This window comes from Canis lupus, chromosome 16 (assembly GCF_003254725.2).
Source record: "Canis lupus dingo isolate Sandy chromosome 16, ASM325472v2, whole genome shotgun sequence".
NCBI lineage: Eukaryota > Metazoa > Chordata > Mammalia > Carnivora > Canidae > Canis > Canis lupus.
The window spans coordinates 18,934,342-18,959,535 of NC_064258.1; the positions used below are offsets into that span (position 1 = coordinate 18,934,342).

Below are 25,194 nucleotides of genomic sequence, written 5' to 3' on the forward strand. Positions count from 1 at the left end.
AAATAATTGAACTACTGTTAATCATTTGTCTAAGCTTCATTAGAACCAAAATAAATACGTTACCTCCACCTGTGATGCCATGGCAACAGAGACTCCCACTGCCTGCTCCTGGGGCTCTCTCTCTTCAAATACCCATGTTAGAACATGGCTTCTGGGCGGTCAGAGGGACCTCTGTCTGCCACTGGTCCCCTGGGTCTGGGCCGGGCTGTTTTGTGCTTGGCCGTATTCTGACCTGTAGGCTCAAAGTGCTTCCTGGACCAGTTGTTGGCACAGAGAACGGCAAGGGTGCAGTTGAGTATGGAGGGGGTCCACATGTCTAACCCTCACTTTGTTAGCGAATTACAGCATCCTGGCATGAAGGGAGGACCTGACACCAAATTTTATGCAGCCCACTCAACTGGAGAGACACTGCTGTCTGGCAGGATGGCTGCGGCCGCCCGGCTACCCACCAGCTTCACTAGACCCCACCAAGGCCCGTGGGCCAGGCAGACGTGAGCTGCTCCCTGCCTGCACCTGCCTGGTGACAGAGCGCTCGCTTTCCCATCTGGGGCTGCCTTGGAAGGACCCCTCAAGCCTCTGCCAACGAGCATGGAGCCACAGCTCCCCAAACACCAGACGGCTTGGAGAGCTGAGGCCACAGGCCTCATGTACCAGGAATACAAGACGTGCCAACCTGCAGTTGGCAGCAAGAGGGGCAGCGATGTACAAGTGAGGCCAATGAGGTGCCCAGAGCCCCAGGCCAGAGAAAAGAAACACCTGGTGTACAGTCACCTCAGGATCCATAGAACAAACATTTATTTCTCAGAGCCCTGGAGACTCGGAGTCTGAGGTCAGGGAGCCAGTAAGGTGGGTTCTGGTGAGGACCCAGTTTCTGGCTTGCAGACCCTGTGTCCTCATGTGGCCGAGAGCGAGTGAGCTCGGGTGTCTCTTTCTCTCTGTATGAGGGCACTAATCCCATCATGGGGCCCCACCCTCATGACCTCCCCAGCCATAACCACCTCCCCAAGGCCTCAGTTCCAGATACCATCACTGTGGAGGTTGGGGCTTCGACATAGGAATTTTGAATTGGGGAATGGGGGACTCAGACGTTCAGTCCACAGCACCTGGTGATCCTGAGCCTTTCCCGTAGCTTTTTGATTGGTGTGGCCGCTATCCAGGGAGGTCCCAGCTCTCAGGGCACAGCCTTCGTCTCTGCTGTTCTCCCGTTCTGGGAGCGTCTACATGTCAACACACCGCATGGGTTTGCCTGTGGACAAAATTGTCTCAATCCTTTTTCAGCTGGTCTGGATTGAATTTAACTCTACATCATGTGTAAGAGTCCAGAATTTTACTCAGAAACCTTTAAATAATGCTGAAACCTTTAAATAATGCCCAATATTTGGACCCTTCTACTCCCCACTCCATGTGCCCAGTGTGGCCAGTGGCCGCCTGACTCATCAAACCACCCAGAGATGCAGTGGTTTCCCTGGTAAACCTTTTTACAGGGGTTTCCCCAATGTAGGAGTCATGACCCAAAAGCCATCTTGGTTTTCCAGTGAACCCTGGGCTAGGTGAAATCGGAATTACGATACCTCAGATGGTTCGTGTTTTCATGGAAAGGCAACGTATGCTGGCCAAGAGAATGCCCAGAATTCAGGTGCCCCTTGTCTATCATACCCTCTCCTATGTCAGAAGCATGAGTTGGTGAACCTGCCAGACTCCTGCCCCATACTGGCAAACCCGACATGTATGCATGTAGGGTACAGAGGAAGTGAGGGTGTCTGACAGACCCAGCAGTCCCGCTGATGCGGACTGACACATCTTCCCCTTCCAAGTGGTGCTGTTCCCCTAGAGGAGGGAGCTCGGTGCGGGGAACAGTGATGTGGAGCAGAACCCACCCAGCCCCTTTTCCAGGGACTTCCCTTTACCCCACGTTGGGCCGTGGCCAACGTTCATCTGGCCTGCCTCACCACCTCTGGGCATCACCTCCAGGAATTCCTCTCCTACCCCTTGTCTGGTTCCTTTTCCAGAGCTCATGATAATAATCAGAGGTTCTGGGAGGAATGAGAAGGGAGTAGGGTTTCTGGGGAAGGAATGGCGCCGGCCCAGTTACCTCTTGCCCTCCGTCAGGTTCTGTGCATGGGGGACCTGCCCTCAGCCAGTTGTGCTCAGGAGTACTAACCCCAAAGCCCCCCGAGTCCTGCCTGGGCATCTCCTGGGGAGGGCGGGCTTTGCCCCAGTAAGGCGCCACCCCACAGGAAGGCTCACTCACACCTCCTCCCTTTTACTTCACAGGCTGGCTGTGAAAACCCCAGCATTTCCCTACACGTCATCGGCTTAAATGGACCCACCCACGATCTGGAGATGATGCCACCGGATGATCCACGGATGAGGTCTGCTTCCTTTCCTCCATTATGTTAAAAAAATAACAATAATAAGATGAACATTCATTTACATGGTCTCTCCAGATTCATTTTACTGCTAATTTAAACATCCAGGAAAAAGGTAATGTTTTCTAAAGCTTTCATTACTGCTTCATGATTTGGTTTTCTGCAAAGGAACCTCCTTCAAACCAGTACTGCTATTTCTTAGTTAATCGGGAGCAGAGCACCCTCCCGGGGAGGCTGGGCTCCTTGGGAAGGGGCACGTGTGGTCCGCCGCACGCCTCCACCCGGGCACATCAGCTCACAAGGGAGGTGCTAGAGAACACCCACTGAGTGAATGGATGCAATCTCCACCCCCCATGAAAATACACGTAATTGGGTCGTCCTGTAAATGGCACCCCATTTAAGAGCAGTACTTCAGAACTTTACTTTACTTTACTTTGCAAAGCTTTACTTTGCCAGCTCCCGAGACTCGTGGTAAAGCCTATATTCCAATAAGCCACATCTCCTGGTTGGTGAGATAGCCTGGGAGATGTTGAGACACATTGACAAAGGTAACTGTCCTGTTATCATTAACATCGGGTTTAGGTAGATTTTTTTTTTTAATCAATCAAAACAACTGAGTAGGATCTCTCTAGCCAAAGTGCTCTGAATATCAGTTTCATCCTATCCCAAAGTTCAAACTCAGCCTGGGGACTGAGGATACTTGCAGAGCCTACTTACGTCATCCTTCCATGGTGAGCTATTGATGGGAGGCTGAAAAAAGAGGATCCCACTGTACAGGCACCAGGACCCACTCATTGATAGACCTTCAAAGTCTAGAAATGGGTCAAGTCAAGCCAAGAATGACTCGTTCTGAGACTCCATAGAAACCCACCCCAAATTTTGCCATAACTCTAACCCAGGCCTTTACTATAATTAGTAGGTTCGAGCAGCTTCTGGAAGGGCAGGTGCTGTGGCCCCAGCCACTGAGGCTCCTCCACAGGCTCTGCCCAGGACTGGGTGCTTGGGTACTTGGTACTGCTGGTCTTCTGTGAGTGGGGTGGTCTCCTGCAGTGACCTCCTTAGTGAGACCCGTCTGCTCACACCTCATAAGCTTGAGCCTCTGCAGACTTCCACGGAGGTTCTTTCACTTTTCCTGCTCATTAGAAAGTAAAATGCTGCGGTCCTCGGGCAGCACAGACTCCTGTGCTCCATACATGGCTCCTCGCTACCTGTCTCCCTGCCCAGGATGGGTCTCCTCTGCATTCCAGGGTCACAATGTCCCCAGAGGCTATGAGCTGGCCCCTGAGAGACTGGCCCAGGGGTTCCCAGTGCCTTCCGTGTGTGTGCTGGCCAGTAGGGAAGGGGAGGAGTTGAATCAATTTGGCTGATGATGCATTTGCTGGGGCCGAAGAAAAGTTCGAGGTGTTGCTTTGTCTTCTCTCCCGAAGATTCAGTGTTTGATTGTTTTTCTCTCAGCCCCCATCCCTGCTAGGCCCTCCCGGGGCCTGGTCCAGCAAACTCTCTGAATTAATATGGAAAGTCACCTGGAAAATTTAAGCCATCTGTTTGAGTTAATTGAAAATCTCATTTAGTCAATTTGGTGATGCTGTTTCCGCAGGCTTGATTAGCTTCAAGGACAATGAAAAATTAGCCTCCATCAGGGCTTGAAGTTCAGATGCTGGTTTCGGGTTCTCTGCTCTGATTTCATAGGCAAAATGCAATAATGCTCCTCCCGTGTGGTATAAATCTGTAAAATGGAAAAGTCACGCTTTCTCATCTTCCTCCTCTGTCGCACATCCTTGAGGTTTTTTTCCAATGGGAGCCCAGGTACATCAGAAATCATAGAATAAATGTGAGCTGATGTTTATCGAACATTTCCTTTGCCAGCTGTCAGTGTGAACACTGCCAGCATAGCGGGGAACAAAACATGGAGCATGTGATGTAGGGACGGCAGTGTAGATGGAGCAGATCATTACCAGCAGCTGGATCATGCGGGTGTGAGTCGGGCCACCAAGATGCATGCAATGCAGGAGGTGGAGGCCCAGCTAGTCTGCAGGGCGACAGCACCTCTCTCAACCTTGGCACTAGGACATGTGAGGCCTGATGAGTCTTTGCTGTGGGGGGCCCACCTTGGGTTGCGATGGTCCCCGGTCTTGGCCAGATGTCCCCACATGGAGAACAACTGGTTCTCCAGAGTGAAGGTTCTTGAGCCAGCTACCTATGTTCAAATCCTAGTCCTGGGGCCTTGGGGACAGCACTCCATCACCCATCCCATGTAGAATGGAGATATGCTTTACCTACAGAAGTGGCGATAGATGTCAGGTGATATTGTGCGGGCAGACACCCTGTCTCGTAGCTGTCAACGCCACCCCTCAGCTTCTAGATCTGAGCCCATCCTCACTGTGGTTCGCATATCCAGCCATGCCCAGGTGCCAAGGCTCTGGGCAAAGTAAATGAGCATGGGTCCAAGATTTTGTTTAACTCCTGAACTAGTTAGGAGACCGGGGAGCTGTCAGAACCAGTGCAGAGGTGCTTGCAAAGCTAGGTGTGTGTGAACAGTGAAACAGAGAAGTGTCAGGGGAGGTTTACCAGGTTATAGACCTAGCAGGCCCCTCAGCTTGACCTCCAGGGATAGCTGATCCACCTGCAAACACCCAGGAGACCCCTCGGTGTCAGCAGGGTCTCCAGTCGATCAAGAGCTGAACCCAGGCTTGCACTGGACAAGTACTCAGGGATCTCGTTGCCTCTTCACAGGCCTCAGATGAATTTTGAGAATCTCCAAATGGCCTTGCAAACCGGACATGGTCAAAACAGACTTCCCGAGCTCCTTCCAGAATCCTGCTGCCTGTAGCCTGGCCGCCATGCTCAGACCTCTGACTTTCCTGTCTCCCCTCCACCCTGCAGGATCCTCACCCACAGAACCAGGCACCTGATCCTGCTGGCGGCCAGGGCAAGGTCCAGGAGCAGGGACTTGGGCCTGGTGGGTGCCACACTTGCCCTCCAGTCTGGGGTGGTACCTAGAACACAGGAAGAGCTCAGGAAACCTGTCAAATAGGCCCGTGAACAGAATGTGTAGCCGGTAAAATCTGACTTCGATTGGATTCTCAAAGGTTGAGATTTCTTTGGTTGGTTGGTACCTTTCTAAGAACCAGCCCTTTGGAAACGTTTGGCCATTGATGGCATCCTGCCATCTGGGATATAGGATACTGTGGGGTGGGAGGGGACAGCACTTCACCTCTGTCCATCTTGGGTTTTCAGGTGGGACTCCTTGACTAAAAGGTAGATGAACAACAACAACAAAAAATCAAATAGTTGATTCATGTGCGTGCAGCATATCAGATGGTGAAAATCTGAAAAGTAACAAAGCAGCAGTTCGGATCTGCCTCTTACGTAGCACCTTCGGGCAGGAACAATAAACATGCGGAGAATTAACAGGATACAGGAGAGCAGCTTCAGGTTTCCAAGGACAGCAGGCCATGGGAGAGGAAGGCGTGTTTGCAGATCCCCTGGTGCATCTCTGGGCCAAGAGTCCATCGTCGCCAGTCAAAGGGGAATTTGTTTCCTGCCTTTAGACAAAGGGAGGAGCTTTTTTGGGGGGGGTTTGCTCCTTCTTAATTGCCTTCGGCTCAGAATAATTTTTATGTCAAAAAGGCGTATCTTGGGGCAACATATTCTGGTTTCTTTCAACTAATCCAGGAAAGGTAAAAATGAGACACACGTACCGTGCAGAGGAGTGTAGATGGGAAGGGGACCGACGCCGTGCCCCCAGCAATCTAGGCAGAGAGAGACGACACAGAAATACATCGTGTTTAAAAAAATTCAGTGCCACAAAATAGATATTGATTCTTTTACGAGTTTTGCAGGAGGATAGGGGAATCCCTTTGAGGGCAGAGGGCCGGCAGGGGAGGGTTTGGAGGCACAGCCAGGATCTGGGGAATTCCAGGATCCAGGCTTCCAGAGGAGCGGGGAGCACGGGGCCGGGGTTCGGGCAGGTGGTCTAGCAGTTCTGTGTTGTGGACTCAGTGGTAAAACTGTGACCCCGGGACCATGTCTATCTTTCCTCCCCTCCCAACTGGGCTTCTAGATTTGCTTCTAGATTTGCTGGCCGGTCTTGGTGACTCTCCAGGGCACAAGATCAGCCCCCCATGGGCTTTCACACGGCTCCGGCTGCCCCCACCCCCCAGATGGAGACACTGAGGAACGCAGAGGTTAAGGTGTCTGGATCCACACAGAGTGTGAAAGCAGGCACTGGGCCCTGCGCCAGGCGGCTGGACAGCCTCCAGAGAGCTGCGGAGAATTCTGGTCACTGTCAGCAGGCCGGTCAGGAGCCGTCAGGGGGAAGACATAAAGCCCCTCATCTGTCAGCTGTCTAATGTGTTGTCGGCTCGCTAAGCAGCCTGACCTCCCCACCGAGGGTTCTCACATACAGGGAAGATTGAATCTGGGCTTCCGGATCTTTCTACAAGCACTCACTGGCTGTGGCTTTGTGCCACACACTGCGTTATACCCTGGGTGGCCTCTCCCATCTGGTGGCCCACGGTCCAGAAAGCCAGACAGCTGGTGGTCCGTGGCCGAGGTGAAGCGTGGAGGGAGCCACAGTGACAGGTGCCAGGGCGACAGCCTCACCAAGTGGTTGGGTGCAGGGTTTCCTGAGCCACGTTTGAGGCCGTCTTGGGAAACAGGAAAGGTAACGGGGAACAGCAACTGGCGGAGAAAGGGGTAGGGGCAGGGCGGCGACGCCTTGGGGAGCTGAGCGGGGGATCCCAAGCGTGCCCGTGGGTGGAGAACCTCAGCAGAATCATTTGCGCGGTGGGTCCTACAGTTTGTACAATTTCCTGCAGAAACCCGCTGCACGGATAAAACGCTGGCTGTTGTGTTTTGTGGGTTTCCTAGCGCCTCTCTAGAGCCGTGAGCGGGGTGCAGCAGAAACCCGCAGGAGCAGTCTAGAGACATGTCCACTGCGCCCACACGTTTTTATTCTCCAAATCCCGACTGCCCGGGGAGGGGCCCGGTTCCAGGATCCCCAGTGCACTGGGCTGGGGTGCGGCTGGGTGCTGCTTGCCCTCCTGCTGCCCCTTCCCTGGCCTGCAGAAGGCTCTCAGTGTATTTTCCTCCACTCCAGCTTGTTCATTTGAGCCTCCAGTCGCGAGGATTCCGATCTGCTTACCTCATGGACGGCCGCTGCTGGGCAGTGCCAGGCCTGGCTCTTTTCACCGACGTGTTCGTTTCTACCACAGTCCCTATTCCCATGCTCCCTGCCACATAGACACCATTATTATTTTTTCATGAGTCTTTGATTTTTTTATTTACTGATATCAACTACTTTGTTCAAATGCATTTTTTTCTTTAAATTGTGTCTCTTCCTTATTGTTTTTAATTTAATTCCAGCGTAGTTAACATACAGTGCTTGTTCAGGTGCACAGTGTAGTGACTCAGCACTTCTGTGCCATACTCAGTACTTATTGGGACAAGTGTGCTCCTAATCCCCTTCACCTGTTCCCAATCCCCTTACCCCCTTTCCTCTGGTGACCAATTGTGTGTGCCTTACAGCTAAGAGTCTGGGGTTTTTTTTGTTATCTCCTGTTTTCTTTGTTCATTTGTTTTGTTTCTTAAATTCCCCACGTGACTGAAATCATGTATTAATCTTTCTCTGACTTATTTTGCTTGGCATAATTCTCTCTCAATCCATCCCTGTCCTTGCAAATGGCAAGATTTCATTCTTTTTATGGTTGAGTAATATGCCATTGTGTATAGACCACATCTTTATCCATTCATCGGCTGATGAACGCTTGGGCTGTGTCCATAGCTTGTCTATTGTAAATAATGCTGCAGTAAATACAGGGGTGCATGTATCGCTTTGAACTTGTGTTTTTGTATTTTCTGGGTAAATACCCAGTGGTGCAATTATTTTTTCAGGAACCTCCACACTGTTGTCCAGAGTGGCTACACCAGAGTTCCCACCAACAGTGCACAAGAGTTCCTTTTTCTCCACATCCTCGCCAGCACTTGTTTCTTATATTGTTAATTTTAGCCATTCTGACGGGAGTCAGGTGATAGCTCACTATGGCTTTGATTTGCATTTCCCTGATGATGAGCGGTGTTGACATCTATCTATTCATGTGTCTGTTGGCCATCTGGATGTCGTCTTTGGAGAAATGTCTGTTCATGTCTTATGCCCATTTTTAAATTGGATTATTTGTTTTTTTGGACGTTGAGTTGTATAAGTTCTTTATGTGTTTTGGATACTCACCTATTATCTGATATGTAATCTGTAAATATCTTCTCCCATTCTATAGGTTGTATTTTAGTTTTGTTGATTGTTCTCTTCACTGTGCAGAAGCTTTTTGTTTTGATGTAGTCCTAGTACTTTATTTTTGCTCTTGTTTTTCCCTTGCCTCAGGAAACATTATCTTGAAAGATGTTGCTACGGCTGATGTCAGTGAAGTTACTACATAGGCACCTACTTAAATCTATTTGAGTCCCTCTCCCATTAATGTTGGTAGAGGCTGCATTGCTGTTTGTATGTGTGCATGCTCATTTTACATGTGTGGCATTGTGATGTACGTGGATACAGACATATTTGTGTGTGTGTGTGTGTGTGTGTGTGTGTAGACCTGTTTCTGGTCTTTTTTACTCAGCAGTATGTAAAGACCTAGCATATTCCTGTGTGTACATGCAGCTCTCTGCTTTAACTGTGCACATGGTCTAGATTTCTGCAATTCCTAGGAGCTTGCATCCTCATGGCCTCCTCTGCCACCAGGTGCCTCTTCCATATCCACCACTCATGATAAGGAAATGCAGCCTTCTTCCTTCTCAATCTATACAAAATAGGGACTTGCTGGGAGATCAGTACCGTGAATCTAATACAGGTCTTTACTAAGAAATAGAGGGAGGACAGAAGTCACCAGAGCAATGGAAACATCACACAAAAACAGGATCATTGTTGCTCATGACCTCAGCCTCAGTCCCTTGTTACTAATAACTATACTGCCACCACCTTGTCTCAACCACCATTACCTCTACCAACACCACGACCACCAACACCTCCATCACCAACTACCACCATCACCATCATCACCACCATCACCACCGCCATCACTGCCATCACCACTACCAATCACTATCATCACCACCACCACCATCACCACTGCTACCCCCATAACCAACCTGACCATCACTACCATCACCACCACCAGCATCAGTAGCATCACCACCACCACCACCACTGCCAATCACTAGCCCCATCACTACCATCACCACCACTACCACCATCACTATAACCTTCATGCCCTATCACCTCCATCACTTGCCTCCACATCTCCTAGTCACTGAATCCCTTCATATTCAAAGTATATAAACTGTTGAATGAGGACTCCACAGTCCCTAAGGTAGCTCTTCCCTTACTTCCTTCTCCCTCATCCTGACAATTGGCCCTGCATTATAGCCAGTCTCTACGATGGAAGAGAAAGATAACATGATCTACTACTCCATTGAAAGTAAAATTATGGAAGTATACATCAAATAGTAATTTGTCTTACAGTCACCACATTTTTATATTCTGCAAAATGCAACCTGCCTGCAGATATTTTTCTACAATTATGTGATGGCTCTGAGGACATGCTCAGATATGGAGCTGTGCGTTTTATCCTGGGCAGCATTTGGTATTTGGTGGTGTTTCAGTGGGCTCAACACTGCCTATTAAAGAACATAATTTTTTTTTTAATTCTCAAAGTATGTTTTCGCTCTGGATTTATTCATGGAATGAACATTGCTGAGAAAATGCCAGAGCTAATTGCAGGCTCTTTATTTCACTAGATAAACAGACCTTTTGTTCCCTTGCCCTTAATGGCCACACAACTGTTGGAATCTTTGACAGAATTTGGAATACCAAGAACTGACACGGCACACTAATCCCTGTGAGAGAGACAATGCCATATTAATATTTTATGGCAAACAAATGGACTAATAAAAAATTCATATACTGGTTACCAGGAAGAGTCAGCATATTTTGATTTGAAGGCACCTTTGGCTGGAGATTTGTGGGAATGTTGTTATGTTTTCTCAGCCAAGTTGTGCTTTTCAACACACCCTCTACCCTCATCCTTCTCAGAGTAGGGCAATCCTTATGCTGCCCTGAAATTAGGGATTTGTCTCCCCACAGACTGTGAGCTTCCTTACAGCAAGGGGCTGGCTGTCTGTGTTGCCAGCACCTGGAACTGTGTGCACACCACACTAAACCCTACCTCGGTGCTCTTGGAATGAACACATGTTATTCACTGGTGGATAAAATGCTTTAGAATACAGAGAAAATGAGTAGCATTTCTTCCAGAAATCTTTGCTTCCTATTAATATTTTCATATCATGTTCTTTTTATTTTATTTTTTTATTTTTTCTAATTGGAGTTCAATTTGCCAACATGTTCTTTTTAAAATGAAACTTCTAAGATCCTCAAAATATGGTCATTTATTTTCTGTGATGATCTGAATATTTCAGCATCTCCCTTCATCTCAATAATGGATCAATACTTGTGTCTTTCAAAGCCCTGCTCCATTTCACCTTCTTCAATCATCATTCTGCTTTAAATCCTGTTTTCTCTCCTCCTTTTACTGCAGCCAACTTCTTATTCCAGAGCACCTTATGGCCTGCCCATATGTTTATTCCTTCAGAGAACAGTTAGTAAGGGCAGAGATGGACATGGAGATCCGTCACGAGATGACCCTTGGAGCTGGTGGGTGCTTCTAAGAAGTTAAAATCAATAAATAGCATTGACTTTATCATAAACAAGTCTTTCATACTGAAGCTGTCACTAAATCTCATTTTGTTCAGTATTTTGTTTTTCCTGGAGTTATAAGTTGTTTTATTTTTCACTTGAACTACTCCACTTTATGTTACCCTCATTATTTTCCCTCAAACTCTCTTAGATATTCTGTTGCATTGCCCTTTCCCTCACACCTATCTTCACAAGTACTCTCTCCTGCATACCCCAGTATGGGCTAATTATTCTCTACCATGTTTGCAACAAGGCTGTTCCCGGACCCCCCACTACTATCCCGGGTTAAAGCCACTGTCTTTTGGACCATATGTCACCTTCTATCCTGATGACATTCTTATTAGATATTAAATTATTATATAAACTATTCTGATCTTGTGTGATCACAAAATGCTTAAACCATTGTGATTTAAGACCGCATCCACTTATAGATACACTGGCCATTCCATCAGTAAACAATCTACAGCCTGGTCTCTAATTAGCAATTCTTGGTATAAATACTTCTTGCAGGTCTTCCTTTTTAAAACTGGTTATCTTGGCTATTTTTTCCATTTCTTCTTATATGTGAGCTTTAGAATTGTTTTTATTAGATGATCTCCTCTCGGTAAAGAAACCCAATGGTCTTTCTGTTAGAATGAAGTTTGGTCCTTTACAAAGCATTCAGTATTCACCATATGTGAAGCATCTTGCAGGTGCTGAAAATACAGAAATGAGGAAGGCAATGTGATCTCTCCCTCATGAAGCTTCAATAGAATCAATTCAGACCTTCTCAAATGATTCATCATTTTAAAAAGTATTTTACCTTTAGTTTCCTATTCTGGGAATGTGGTATGTTTGTATTCCTTCCCCTTACATGTCTCTTCCTGTTTCATCATGGTGATGTGTGCTGCCATTTGTTTGTAATACGCTTTGAAAATTTGGTATATTTATGATTTTATGAAACAGTCACCCAATATTTCTTTTATAATATTCTTGTCACTTAATAATTACTTCTGATATTTACTTCAAATTTGTAATCAAATTGATACTGGTTTGGGACTGTGAATGATTGATTTTAGGGATTATCTTCTTACAAGCTAAGCTTTTAATTTTGAGCCTTTAAATTTTGAATTGTTTTCAGTGTAGGGTATATTCAAATAGGAGATATTGCTTGTTAAAAACACTGAAATGTTAAATACCCCTTAGACCTAGAACAGTAGGGAAATTTGATATCAGCCTAAATTTTGATCATTTATCAAAACATATTTCCTTATTACTAGGTTACGGTGAGATTTCTTTTTCTTCAGAACTCAAAGATTCTATTAGAACATATTTTGGAGCTCCTGGGTGGCCCAGTTGGTGAAGCATCTGCTTTTAGCTCAGGTCATGATCCCGGGGTTCTGGGATTGAGCCCCGCATCAGGCTCTCTGGTCAGCAGAGAGCCTGCTTCTCCCTCTACCCCTCCCTCCTGCTTGTGCTCTCTTTCTCATGCTCTCTCTCCCTCTCTAATAGATAAAATCTTTTAAAAAACATATTTAGGCATTTTATTAACTTCCCCAGAATATGGAAAATCCTTTTCACCTGCATTTAGATCCTGTTCTACTCATGTAGACATCTCATCCCTAAGTTTTGGAGATGGTCCTCTTCCCATCATTCTGGTTTGTCCGCAAGAAGCTCTGACATCCTTGGACAGGAGGACAGTCTGCGTTCCTTCCTTTCATCTCTGTGGCACCTTCCTCTGCCTTCTGAGGGAGCTTCCCCAATTTTCTTCAGTTTCTCTGAGCCCAGTTTCTCTCACCTTCAGATGCGGTTGCCCTCTAGTCTTTTATCCCCCCCTCTTCCATCTCAGCCTGTATTCTTAGGGTTCTGTTCTGCTTTTATGTTGTCAGTATAATCCCCCCTTCCTTCATCTGTGTCGTTTGGTGACTTTTGTTGTCTTCCACCTCAGGAAGGAGACATCCCCCCACCCCTGACATCTGGCAACAGATGCCATACGAAGGTTATTTTCGACTCTGAACTTTCAGGTGCTGCTTGAGCCTTCTCAGATGGAGTTGGGAGACAGAGTCTAACCTGTATCCATCTGGTGTGCCTCTGCTGGGCTGAGTTGAGAGTTTCCTTCCACCTTCTTTAGATTTTTGTGTGTGTGACATTCTTAGTCAATAGGTGTCTATGAAAAATCATGATCTTCTGTGACACTGAGGTAGCAAAGGCTTGACTTCCCCAATTTCTGGCTGGTATAAGGTTGGTGTTCCCGAGGAAAGATAATTAAGACCCGGGGAAGGAGAATCACACTCTCCTGCTCGGCTACTGCTTGCCTCAAAGTGTGAAGCACAGATGGGCATCCCATTGTTTGGCTTCATGTACCTGCATCTGTGGTGTGGTTGTTGGAAATTTTCAACATTCACATTTCATGGTATTGTGATTTTGCGCCTCCTTTGTGTCTTTATAGGCTCATTGACACAAAGTTGGTTAAAGTCTACCTCAGATTTGCTAAGCGGTTGATACTGTGTGCTAGAAATCTTCACACCAAAATGGGACAACCAAACAGACCCTCCCCCTAAGTCATCAGCAGGACCCTGATGGACATGGCCCTGGTCCTTGACACTAGCCCCGATGTCAGAGTCTGCGCTGTTTCCTGCATGTAACCATTAGGCTAACAACTTTGAAATTACAGACAATGGAAAATGTGTAGGGAACCAGGAGAACTTTGCTTACCTACTCTGGATTTCTCCTTAGAGAAAGTTTCAGAAGTGGGTAAAGTTTGTATTTTCCCTTCTATGAGCATATGGTGTGACTAACAGACCTTACGTAGTGAAAGAATATTATTCTCTCCAGAGTGGTACTTTGTGAGGTTCTGTATCTCATCGGTCCTTGGCAATGCTTTATCTTTATGACTTGACTTGATATTTTTAAATAACCAGAACCTATTTGGCATGAAGCCTTGTCATTGATGCTATTCACGGGATGAGGAAATGTTGGTTCGAGAAGAGATGTTTCTGTACAAGTAATGAGATGGGTGTGAAGTCCTGAAGGGGACTCAGACTGAAGGCTCCCAAGTGCTTTAACAAGTGGGAACATGACTAAAAGTTCTGTAACCACCTAACGGGGAAGCAGCACCACTTGCCTACATAGAGATATCTATGTCATCTTTATGGAGTCCTTAATAATTTTTATTGTTTAAAGAGTTCTAAAAAATATTGTCATCATATTTCATCACCATAAAATCTCTAAGGTGCCATCAGCTTGTTTGAAATTCCTATTACACGGAAGAGGAACTGAGGATTCAAGTTCCATGCAAAGTGGGGTGTGGATGCAAAGCCCACAGACCGCCCCCCACACTGTGACACTGCACCTGCCCTTTGTCAGGGCCACTGCCAGTGTCCACTTGGCAAAGTGAGTCCAGGTTTCACTGTCCTGATTTGTGGTGTGATTATTTCCTCCTTTCTACGACATGCCTCATATCACAAATTAGGAAAGTAAAAGAAAGACTTTAATATTTGGTCTATATGAATACTGTGCAAAAGAACACCATAAGACCTAGAAAAACACATAGGACAAATGAATGTTTCCAACAAATGGAACAAAAATGGAGTCTTCCCTAACCAGTGTGGAGGTTGTGGAGGGAAAAGTGGTCATTCCAGGAAATCTGGCTTTTTCCTCCTTGATTTCATCCAGATGACATCTGTTTGCTGGTCACTGTACCTTCCCACACTACCCTCAGTATGAGCATCTGCATCCAGCAGGCCCCACGGTCCAGGAATACAGGACTCTGTGTCCATCCCCACGGCCCTTCCTGCTAGCTGTCTCCAGCATCTATCGAACAGGGACCCAAGGATCATCTATGTTGTTATTTAAAAATAAGAAATATTATATGTGAAGCAAGAGCTAGGCATAGATTCTGAGTCATTTTTAAGGGCCAAGCTAAATAAATGTTTTCATGCCTACAAATATTCCAGGAGTTGATCAGACCTGACATTACAAACGGGCTCTGAGCCCTCAGGCAGTGAAGCAAACACAGGACAGCATCCACAGAGGAGCTGCTGAAAGGCCACACTCCTTCTCCGAGCAGGAGCCTGACAGCATTGTGTGAGAGAGCAGATCCTGTAAACACACAGGCCTAGGTCCCTGGGCCTGTGGGCCTGCTAGCAGGTGGTGTGAACAGACACAGCCCTATCTCAAAAATCACAGCAATTGAGAAGGTTGAAAACCACAAAAGCTGGATTATGCCTGAATGACATCCTCACCAGCCACATCCCTGGTGGGTTGGCCAGGCCTTCGCTGGGCAGCTCCAGGGCCTCCCCCACTCCTCACACAGGAGTGGCAGCCTGAGTCAGCTCCTGACTTAGGTTAACATATTTGAAGATTTGATTAACCGGTGGATTTGAGAAATAGGGAACACAGCAATTTAATCTCCTCCCCTCGTTAACCAAAGCTTTGTTGAAAGCACCTGGTGATTTAGGCCTTTCTGTTGAAAATAATCATTGGGTATACGCATGGTCCTCTCCAGCCAGTGAGGCATTGTCTAGTGAATGTGCTGCCGTCTTCGGTGATAAAGGATCTTGTAAGACCACAAAGTAATCATTCTGAACAATAGATCTCATTATAGATATGGATGGGGTAGGTGATGGAACAGGGTTAGCTGGCCTCTAGAACATTCTCAGAATTCACCTAGGGATAATCTTTCGTGCGCTTGTTTGTCTTTTCTTGTTCCTCTTTAGCATATTTTTTTCCCTAAAAGCCCGATTTTGAAGGGCTCTGGGTGGTTGAATTCATTGTCAGCAACCCCAGCACCCCTCGTGCTAAGTACAGGGTAGCCTAGAACACCATGGTATTTTCAGGTTTGGATAAAAGCAGGCATGTGACATCTGGGATATCCAACCGAATCTGCCCAATGCCCAGAGCCATGAACCAATTTCCCTAATTAGCTGGCGAACGTCCCTGGGTGTTTCGCCTTTACAGGAGAGGGAGCCCCGAGCCTTCCTCTGCGTGCCCCAGGTGTTTTTCCAGCAGCTCACACTGAGTGAGTGCCTCTCTCTCTCCAAGCCCTTCCTGGCTCTGGCTCTGTCAGCCCCTCATGCGACCCCCTTGCTGCCTCCAGCGAGCCGGAGTTGTGTGTTTGCCGGGGCCATGGCATGAAAATCAAGGCAGTGGGTCAGCGCTAGCTGCAACATGACTCCTAAAACCCACAGAGCAGGACCCAGATGCCATCAGCCTGTGGGCTGATGGGACAGCTGCTCTTGACAAGTGTGCACTTTACACGCAGCCCTCAAGGGTTCCAGGGGCTTCTGTGTGGCTCACTTCACTGCCTCAGTGAGCTGGCTTCCCATCAGAGTCGTGTTCTTGAGAAGCCCCATCTCAGAGCCTCAAGTGACGTGTCCATCCCCCGTTGTTGGCCCAGCGCCCGGGGCTGGGATGTGCGGGTCTCCTGGTTCCCGTGGGGTCTGCTGATGCACTCTGTTTGGGTGTTTTCAGGGAGTACTACATCACCATGGTGAAATGGGCCACCAGCACGAAGGTGGCAGTGAACTGGCTGAGCCGGGCGCAGAACGTGTCCATCCTCACCCTCTGCGACGCCACCACTGGGGTCTGCACAAAGGTACGGGAGGCGGCGTCCCTGGGGTCTGCACAAAGGTACGGGAGGCAGTGTCCCTGGTGTCTTTGGAGCGTTGGAGGCTGGGGGCTGGCTGGGTCCCTGTGCTTGGACTCCCAGGATGCAGGCTCCTCAGGAAGCTGCGCCAGCCTTGGTGTTGGTGCCACCTGGTGGTGAATCAGACACTGCTGCAACACTCGTGGCTAATGCAATCAGTGACCCAAGGGGCCCCAGGTTGGCACCTGGTCCGCAGATGTGTTCTTCCCCTTTATCTGGGCCCACTCTATCCTGTGTTGAGCATTCCCCTTGTCCTCCAGTTGACATCAGAGAGCGGAAGGGGTCCCTGGGGCCCCAGCCCTGCAAGCCCGCTTCCCCTTTTTGTGAGCTCTGTCCTCCATCTGACCAAGCCGGGGTTGGGGGAACCTGGGATGGGTTGGCCCCTGGGTGGGCTGGCTTCTATCTCTGAAAGTCATCACTGAGGCCAAAAAGGTTCCTGGGGAGGGGGGTGCTCCACACTTGCAGGTCTAGCCCTAAGAGGTAGATCTCCTAGTGCTAGGTAAAAAAAAAAAAAAAGAAGAAGAAGAAGAAGAGGAAGAGGAAGAGGAAGAGGAAGAGGAAGAAGAAGAAGAAGAAGAAGAAGAAGAAGAAGAAGAAGAAGAAGAAGAAGAAGAAGAAGAAGAAGAAATAATCAATTAAACCCCATTAATACATCCAGGCTGGTTTCAGATACATTCAGGAGTTTCAGAAACTCCTCCTAGGACCATAAGTTCCTCTTTCCCAGAGAGGGAGGCGAAAGGCAGGCAGGGCGCCTTTGCTGTGGCTGGGGAGGCCCGAAGGCAGCAGCTCTCATTGCACCAAGCACAGGGTTGAGGGGAGCTGAGTGACCCAATGGCCTCAGGTGGGCCAGTGATGCACCTGTTGTTCCATATGATTGAGAGCAGATTGGGAAGGAGGGAGGGAGGGAGTGAGCAGACACACAGCCAGGGAGCCAGGATGTATACCTTGTCTCGTCTACACCCAACCTGTGTGTCAGCATGGGGACCCCTTCCTGACGTGGATCTGCGGACAAGGGAAGCCCTTTCTGGAGGCCAGACCAGTGCCCGGAGCAGGCCCCCCACTGCAGAGCTGTAAAACAGGTGTTTTGGGTATTGTTTTGTCCTCCATTAGGCATCCTTCCATGCAGCTCTGGGAGACCGACTCTTCATGTACACTTTCAGCCCCTTTGGTTTTTTTGGGCTACCAGGATCATCACCCAGAGCTGTGAACTGGAAATCAGAGAAGTATCCACACACACCCACAGGAGCACATATAAGTCCCTGCAGCGCCGTAGCCTAGAGACTTGCTCCAAAATGGGCTCCTGTGTGGACATTGTCCTAAGGATTCCTAACCCATGGATATGTTCTCATTGCTGGGGAAAGTTGTGTTTTCTTGTTCGGGGACACTTGTGTTGGGCTGGGAGCCATAACCGAGACCTGGCGGAGAGCGGGGTGCCTCCTCCCCAGGCAGGCCTCGTCTCTGTGTGTGTGTGTGTGTGTGTGTGTGTGTGTGTGTGCAGCTGCTGTGTAGGGGAATCAAATTGTTTCTGCACTGCTGGTCACAGACAAAAAACAGGCAAAAAATCCTTTCCCTAATGCTCTTATTTCATTTCAGAAACACGAGGATGAGAGCGAAGCCTGGCTTCACAGACAGGTAACTCTTCATGTCTGACTCGTCACGTTCTCCGTTTACACCAGCCACCAGGTCCGCCACCACAGGGTGGCTTTCTGAGTTCTCATGGCTGGGTGGCTTCTCATGGTAGATCCCCAGGTGGAGCTGCCGAGCTTCCTGGCTCTGGGGTGTGGTGGGGGCCGCTTGGCCCTTCTTGCCGCCACTTCCCACGATGGAACCACAGAGCCACGGGCAATGGCCTTGAGCTCTCTTGGCGAGATCTCAGTTCTCAAAGTGACAGCCTCCTGGGAAGCTAGGACAAGTCCATGAAAGTCGCCTCAGTCTACTCTACCACAGCCAAAGGAAAGGAAAATGTGGCAGTGGTCCCGTTTCTGTCCACACATGCTCGTGGGTGTCTCGTGGGAGGCGGACTCCACTGCCATTCACCCTGGGCCTTCCCGGGGACCTGGCCTCCTGGCCCCCCTGGGTTTCCCGTCCCGACTCAGGCCAGTAATGCATGTGAAACGGACTCTGAGGTCTTGAGATTTGTGTGAGAGGCTGATGGGGGTGCCCTCTGCCCCCATCACAAAAGAAAAGTCAAACTGCCACAGAATCACAAAGCTCTCCACACTATTTTTTTCTGTCCTTGTTGCTCTTTGACCCTGGCAAAGAATAGGTGAGAGAGTTTTACTAACTTCCTTCCTTCCTACCCAACCTATGGGCACCAACACTGCCTGGAAATGTGTGGGGAATGTCCCACCAGGTCAGAGAGTCAAGAACCAAGGCGGAGCAGACACAGGCATCCCACTTATGGATGCGACAGGCAAATGCAGCCTGACAGGGACCCTCCTCTGTGTTTAGAATCCACCATCCATCTCCACCTTCCATCAGTCATTCCAGGAGGAGAAGGGGGGCAGCCTCACAAGTGGGCATGATCGGTTATTCAATAACCCCTCCTCACCCTCCTTGCCCTCCTCACCTGCCTCACCTGGAAGAGGACTAGCCCAGAGGCCCACTCCCGTTTCCTACATGTATGTCTGGGTGCCAAGTCCCAGCCAAGAAAATAACAGGAAGGAGCATGTGCTGGAGCACTGTGTAAGGTGTGAGCTTGGGGAGGGGGCTGGCGTTGAGCTGTGGAGCTCCTCAAAGCCCCCAGGGCCCGAGACAAGAGCACAGGTGTCGGGTACATGTGTGACACCCTTCTTGTATCAGATAGAATGTCTGGGAGGCTGCCGTGAGAGACTCAGGAGAGAATCCCTTACCCATACGGTCAGTCTGATCTACACGTTTGGATCATACCAAGCAACCCCCTGGGCTGTGTGGATTTCAGAATGGAATCAGGTACTTCACCCAAGCCCCTGGTCGGCAAGCGCGAGAACATCCTTCCTGTTTGTGGCTGAACGATACTCTGTTGAATGGAGAGACCACCGTTCATTGATCTGTTGGTGGGCTTTGGGTTGTCTCTGCCTTTTGGCCATCTTGAGTGGTGCAGCTAAGAATATTCCACAGAGGGACAAGAACCAGAACAACAACAACAAAAAACACCCATTGTGTGATGCCGTGAATATGACATGTCCTGAACAAATGAGTTTGCAGAGACAGCTGTTTGCTGGCTGGTGGGGCTAGGGACAGGGGACAGGACTAACAGCCTCAAGAGCATGGGGTGATAGAAACGTTCTGGAACCAGACACAGGTGATGGTTGCACAAAGTTGTGAATACACTAAGGGCCCCTAAATTATTTGCTTTTATTAAAATGTTTTGTCTTATTTTATGTGAATTTTGCCCCAACACGTTCCTTTGAAAAATGGATCTCCTAGAGCAGCAGCTCTTAACAATCCACAGGGAGGAAAGGGAGATGAGACATGCACATGCATCCAATGTGTAGCAACCAAAAGTAAACCTCAAACATGTCCAGCAAGTGTGTTCGAGTGTCAGAGGTCTTGGCAGGGCTGGAGCAAGGAGTGGGACTTGGAGGTGGCCCAGCAGTGTGGTGTTCTCAGGGAGCTGGGGGTGCACGGCGGCTCCCCTGTCCTCCCTGCCGCCCCTGGCTGAGCGTCAGGGTCCGAAGGCCGCATAGCCAAGCTGCCGTGCTGGCCTCTTGTCCGTGCTGCAGAGGGGCCGTAGAGACACCATCAGCAACGGGGTGTTTCTGTATCTATCAGCGGCGCGTCTTGTCATCCACCTGAGGACACAAGGTGGACACCAGCTACGCTCCAGACGGACCGCCGGGATGCGACGTGGGAAAATCAAGTGAGCAAAATCAAGTCAGCACTTAAAAAGGAGCATGAATGTGTAAATACAGACTTTAAGGCATTCACTGACAAACAGCTACCGTGTTTAAGACAGCCACTGAAAAAAATACGGCATGCTGTTTTGAGTGTAGGATGGCAGGTCCTATAAAGGAATCACTTCCTCCAAAGTGGTGCTTTCCTGGGTCTGGTCCAGTGTGTTCGAGTGTCAGCGGTCTTGGCGGGGCTGGAGCAAGGAGTGGGACTTGGTGGTGGCCCAGCGAGCCGCCTTGCCCGGGGAGTGTGGGGAGGCCCTGGTTTCTCGGGGCATCCCTAACAGAGCTCCAGTGGCGGGAGGAAAGTCCAGCATCAGCAGTGTCTCCTGACCTTTCAAGGAGAATTTCAGAAAGGAATTTCTGGATCCTGCCTTTCAAAAATCATCTATAGTGTCTCCATGTCCTTCGTGATACTGTGAGGCCCTGGAGGGTGAATTAGGAACGTGTTCAAGGCTTATAGCTGTCTGCCTGCTGCTCCGGGCACAGGCACTGCACCAGGTGGAGCAGGACAGCGGTGTCGTTTGGGAGCCCCAGAGTCTGAGAAGCCCAATCGACCTCAGGGATTCCGTCTGCTTAGATCTGCGGTCTTCTGGTCTCCTGCTCTGGGAACAGGGGGTGGGCTGGAGCAGACCTGAGCCTCCCCACCTCTCGTCTCCTCCCCATCCTTGTCAAGGCCGCAGCATGGACCCCACACTGGATCCCCATGAGCCAACAAAGGAGGCGAACATGTATGTGTCCCATGAGTGGAGGCCCACCCAGTTCTCTCTGTCCTGGGAATATTCTAGAGGCCCTGCTCCTCCTCCCACATACGCACATGCCATCACCACCCGAGACCTCACAACATCAGCCCTGATGCTGATCCACAGGGATTTTCCGTAAAGCTCTGGAACCCATCCTCTGGTTGAAGAGTTGGTCTAATGGGCCAACATCTGATAGTCTTTCTTCTTTCACCAGAGTTTTGGTTTTGTGATTTCAAATTCCAGGCTGGGAGATCGGGCAAGGTGAGCATACCAAAACCACTCTCTGGAAGGAACTGGCAGATGGGCTACAAATGCTCATGAAGAGTCTCTCCCCAATGAGAAGGACTCCTCCTTCACCAACCTGCTTCACCAAGTGGTGTGGGCTCCCTGTCCTACCCAGAGAGACTAGAACGTTCCCCCAAAACCCATGAGGGCCAGAGGTGGGATTAACACCTGGGGCCCCTCCTCAAAAACCATCGCACTCTCTCACCGAGAATACATTTACTGCCCAAGAAACAGGGTCTCCGAGAGGCTTGGGGCTGGTGCGGCACGCTCCCTGGTCCGTGTAAAGATGACATCAAATGGTGAGGGGCCTTCTCAGTGTGAAAGCAAAGCGTCTGGCCGGAATTAATGATTTATTACCTTTATTCAGAATATTTTTCTCTGCCAAAAGTGCAAACGTTTCCCTCAGAAAACCGAGGCAGTATTGCAGTATCTGCCCTGCAGTTGGCAAATAGAAGTACGTTGAAAAAGCCAGTCACCGCTCGTTTTCCCGTTCCCCCGCTTTTAAATACCACGCTGCCAGCTCTAAATAGAAAAATAAATATTTGCAGATTAAAGGTTTCATTTTATTGCAAATATTCATGAAGATTAAATGTCATTTTAATCACATGTTAGTTTATTTCTCTGGGCACATCGCATTTGCGTGTACGCAGTCACTCATTGCCGGGAAATGTGCGCTCCCGGCGCCAGCTGGGGCCTATTTACCATTTGTTCTCAGCCTGCGTTAGCGTGGAGCTCCTTGAATCAGAAAATATATATCGTAGCCAACTAATTGGCGTTCACGGATGGAAACTTCCAAGCTGGAGCTGCAGAGATACCGGGGTGCTGCTGTAGCAAAATGCCTTTTCCATGTTGAGGCGGCGGCTAGGCCCCAGGGCGGGTGGGGCTGAGCCGCGCTGCGCGGTGTTGGGGGCCCGCGCAGACATGGGGGCAGCACTCTGCAGGCCTCAGCTTTAAATCCAGTCTGGAATTCCTTCCCCAGAGACAGCAGGTGCTGCCCAGCCCTTCCCGTGAGCCTGTGCACACAGGTCCACTCTGTTGACGCTCCATAGACGAAGGGATGTCCTTCTGTCTGCCTCTGCTTATTCCTCGATCTTCCTCTTCTCCCTGGAGGTGGAAAGTTTGGTGATTCCCAAGGAGAGCAAAGGCCCCCACACACCATTTATTCTTTCCACTGTGTCTCTCATCAGAAATTACATAGAAAATCCATTTCAAGGGACAGCTGGGTGGTTCAGTGGTTGAGCATCTGCCTTCAGCTCAGGGCGTGATCCCAGGGTCCCGGGATTGAGTCCCACATTGGGCTCCCTGCGTGGAGCCTACTTCTCCCTCTGCCTGGTCTCTGCCTCTCTCTCTCTCTCTCTCTCTCTCTCTCTCTGTCTCTCATGAATAAATAAATAAAATCTTTTTTAAAAATGCATCTCCAAATGTATTTCATCGTGATAAACCTCTTTAAGACAGAATGAAGCCTTTTTTTTTTTTTTTTTTGTAGACGTTAATCCTTTGCTTTCATCCCCAGAATGAAGAGCCGGTGTTCTCCAAGGATGGCCGGAAGTTCTTCTTCGTCCGAGCCATCCCACAGGGGGGACAAGGAAAATTTTATCACATCACCGTGTCCTCGTCCCAGGTAATCACGACAGTTTCTGAAACTGTTGTGCTGGTGACAGCCCCTGGTGGCAAGTGCTCTGAGGACCCTTGGCATCTGCAAGGACCCCGGGGTGAGCCCCAGGTCAGGAACGGGAAAGTAGGTTCCTGAAGGCAGGGCAGGAAGGGGCCCTCGCAAAGTCCAGGGGTCTTGCTCAGGGCAGGGGGTTGAGTTAGCCCTTTCTGTGATGGCTCAGAGATATGACGATGACACTGCTGACAATGTCACAGGAGGCTGTAGGACCCGAGGACTCAGGTCTATGACTTTGACCAACAATCCTGTGCCCTCAACCCTTCCTCCCCACTGGCTGGGCTGTCCCCTCACCCCCAACCCCAGGGCCGGGGGCCCACTGCCTTCATATGCAGCCCTCAGGTTGTGATCCCAGGGTCCTGCATCAGGCTCCCTGCTCAGTGGGGAGCCTGCTTCTCCCTCTGCTACTTCCCCTGTTCATGCTCACTCTCTCTCCCTCTTAAAAAAATGATAAAATCCTTAATAAAAAAAAAAAAAAGAGCCGAGAGCCGGGTGAATGCCGTTTGTCCGGGAACGGTCACCCCAGGGGAGCTGCCCACCTGCGGCTCAGATGCTCCCCTGGCACTGAGTTTTCAGGGGACCTCGGCCCTTAGCCAGAAGGTGGAGAGAGGGCATGGCAGCTCCGTGACCGCAACCCTCATCTTCCGGGTGTGGATCCCATTGCTGAAGCAGCTTAGGTCATTTGGGAGCCAGGATAGGTGAATAAGATTTGATTCCAAATAGCCAGCGACAACCTTCCGTGGCCAGTAAGTAGAAGGCTGGTGTTCAGGTGGGGCCGGGAGGGGGTTTCAGAAGAAGCCCACCAAGGGGCCCCCACCGAGGGAGTGGAGGGTGGGGGTGACCCAGGCGTGCTCGGGCTCCAGCACCCCACTACCACCACCGGACCCGCCCCCAGGCCCTTCCTGTTTGATTCGGCCTCGCCCTGCATGTGCGTGATCGGCATTACTGAGCCCCCGAAACAGTCCTGCAGGACAGGGCCTGTGCCCAGGCGGGCCCCCCGGGAGCCCCCAGCCCCCGCCCTCCAGAACCCCTGCCCCCCGCAGGCTTCCCCCTTCTCCCCGGACCCCACAGGCCCCACCTGACTCACTCACCAGCCCATTCCCACCTCCTCCCTCAGCACCTGCCACTCACCCCGCCTCTTCCACGTGCCCTTCCAGATCATATGCCCCCCCTCCCCCCCCCGAGATGGCCGAGCCTCCCTCCTTCATGTTTATTGTCAGGATTACCTACTGGGGAGAAAGTAAGACCCTCAGTAAGACCCCCTCAGACCATCCTTGTAAATCATGGCAGAGAATGACAGACAGGTATCCTCCACTCCCTCCTCCCTCCTCCTCCCTCCCCTTCTCCTTCCCCTCCCCCTCCTCTCTACCCTCCTCCCCCTCTTTCCTCCTCTCCCCTCTCTCCTCTCCCTCTTCCCCTCCCTCCTCTCTCCCCTCCTCCTTCTCCCCTTCCCTTCCTTCCCTTTCTTCCCTTCCTTCCCTCTGTTTTCTGGCCCTGTTTACTCCCTTTCCCCATACTTCTCTTCCCTCCCAGTCTCCCCATAACAATGACTCCACTAATGACATTGACAGATTTTAAAGAGGATCCTCGGCAGCCCATGCAGCACTGATGCCTCTCTGACACCTGTGTCGTGGTTGGAGGCACTGGCCAGCACCATACCGGGCGACAGGGACTCTGCTGGTCTCTGTGTTGCCAACATTCAGGGAAGGGGAAAGGGCTGGGGCCTGGGGGGGTCACTGAGGCTCTGGAGCTGGGCTGGATCCAAGCCCCCCTCTGGGGAGAAGGCGGGGCGGGGGTGGTGGAGGGCAGATGGCACCCCCACGGAGAGGCTCCCCACCCTGCGACGCTGGGCCTGTAGTGTAAGCGTGGGCCGGGCTTGCC

General features: G+C 49.9%; 1 protein-coding gene across 4 annotated transcripts in view; it reads left to right on the forward strand.

Moving 5' to 3' along the window:
- Positions 1–25,194, forward strand: part of DPP6 (dipeptidyl peptidase like 6) — an 829,290-nt gene that overhangs the window by 734,339 nt on the left and 69,757 nt on the right. For all 4 annotated transcript variants that reach the window (XM_025451902.3, XM_025451878.3, XM_025451870.3 and 1 more), the window contains exons 10-13: positions 2,275–2,372; positions 16,570–16,693; positions 18,338–18,376; positions 23,158–23,265. In XM_025451902.3, coding sequence (XP_025307687.1) covers positions 2,275–2,372; positions 16,570–16,693; positions 18,338–18,376; positions 23,158–23,265 — 369 coding nt within the window. The remainder of the gene's footprint in view (positions 1–2,274; positions 2,373–16,569; positions 16,694–18,337; positions 18,377–23,157; positions 23,266–25,194) is intronic.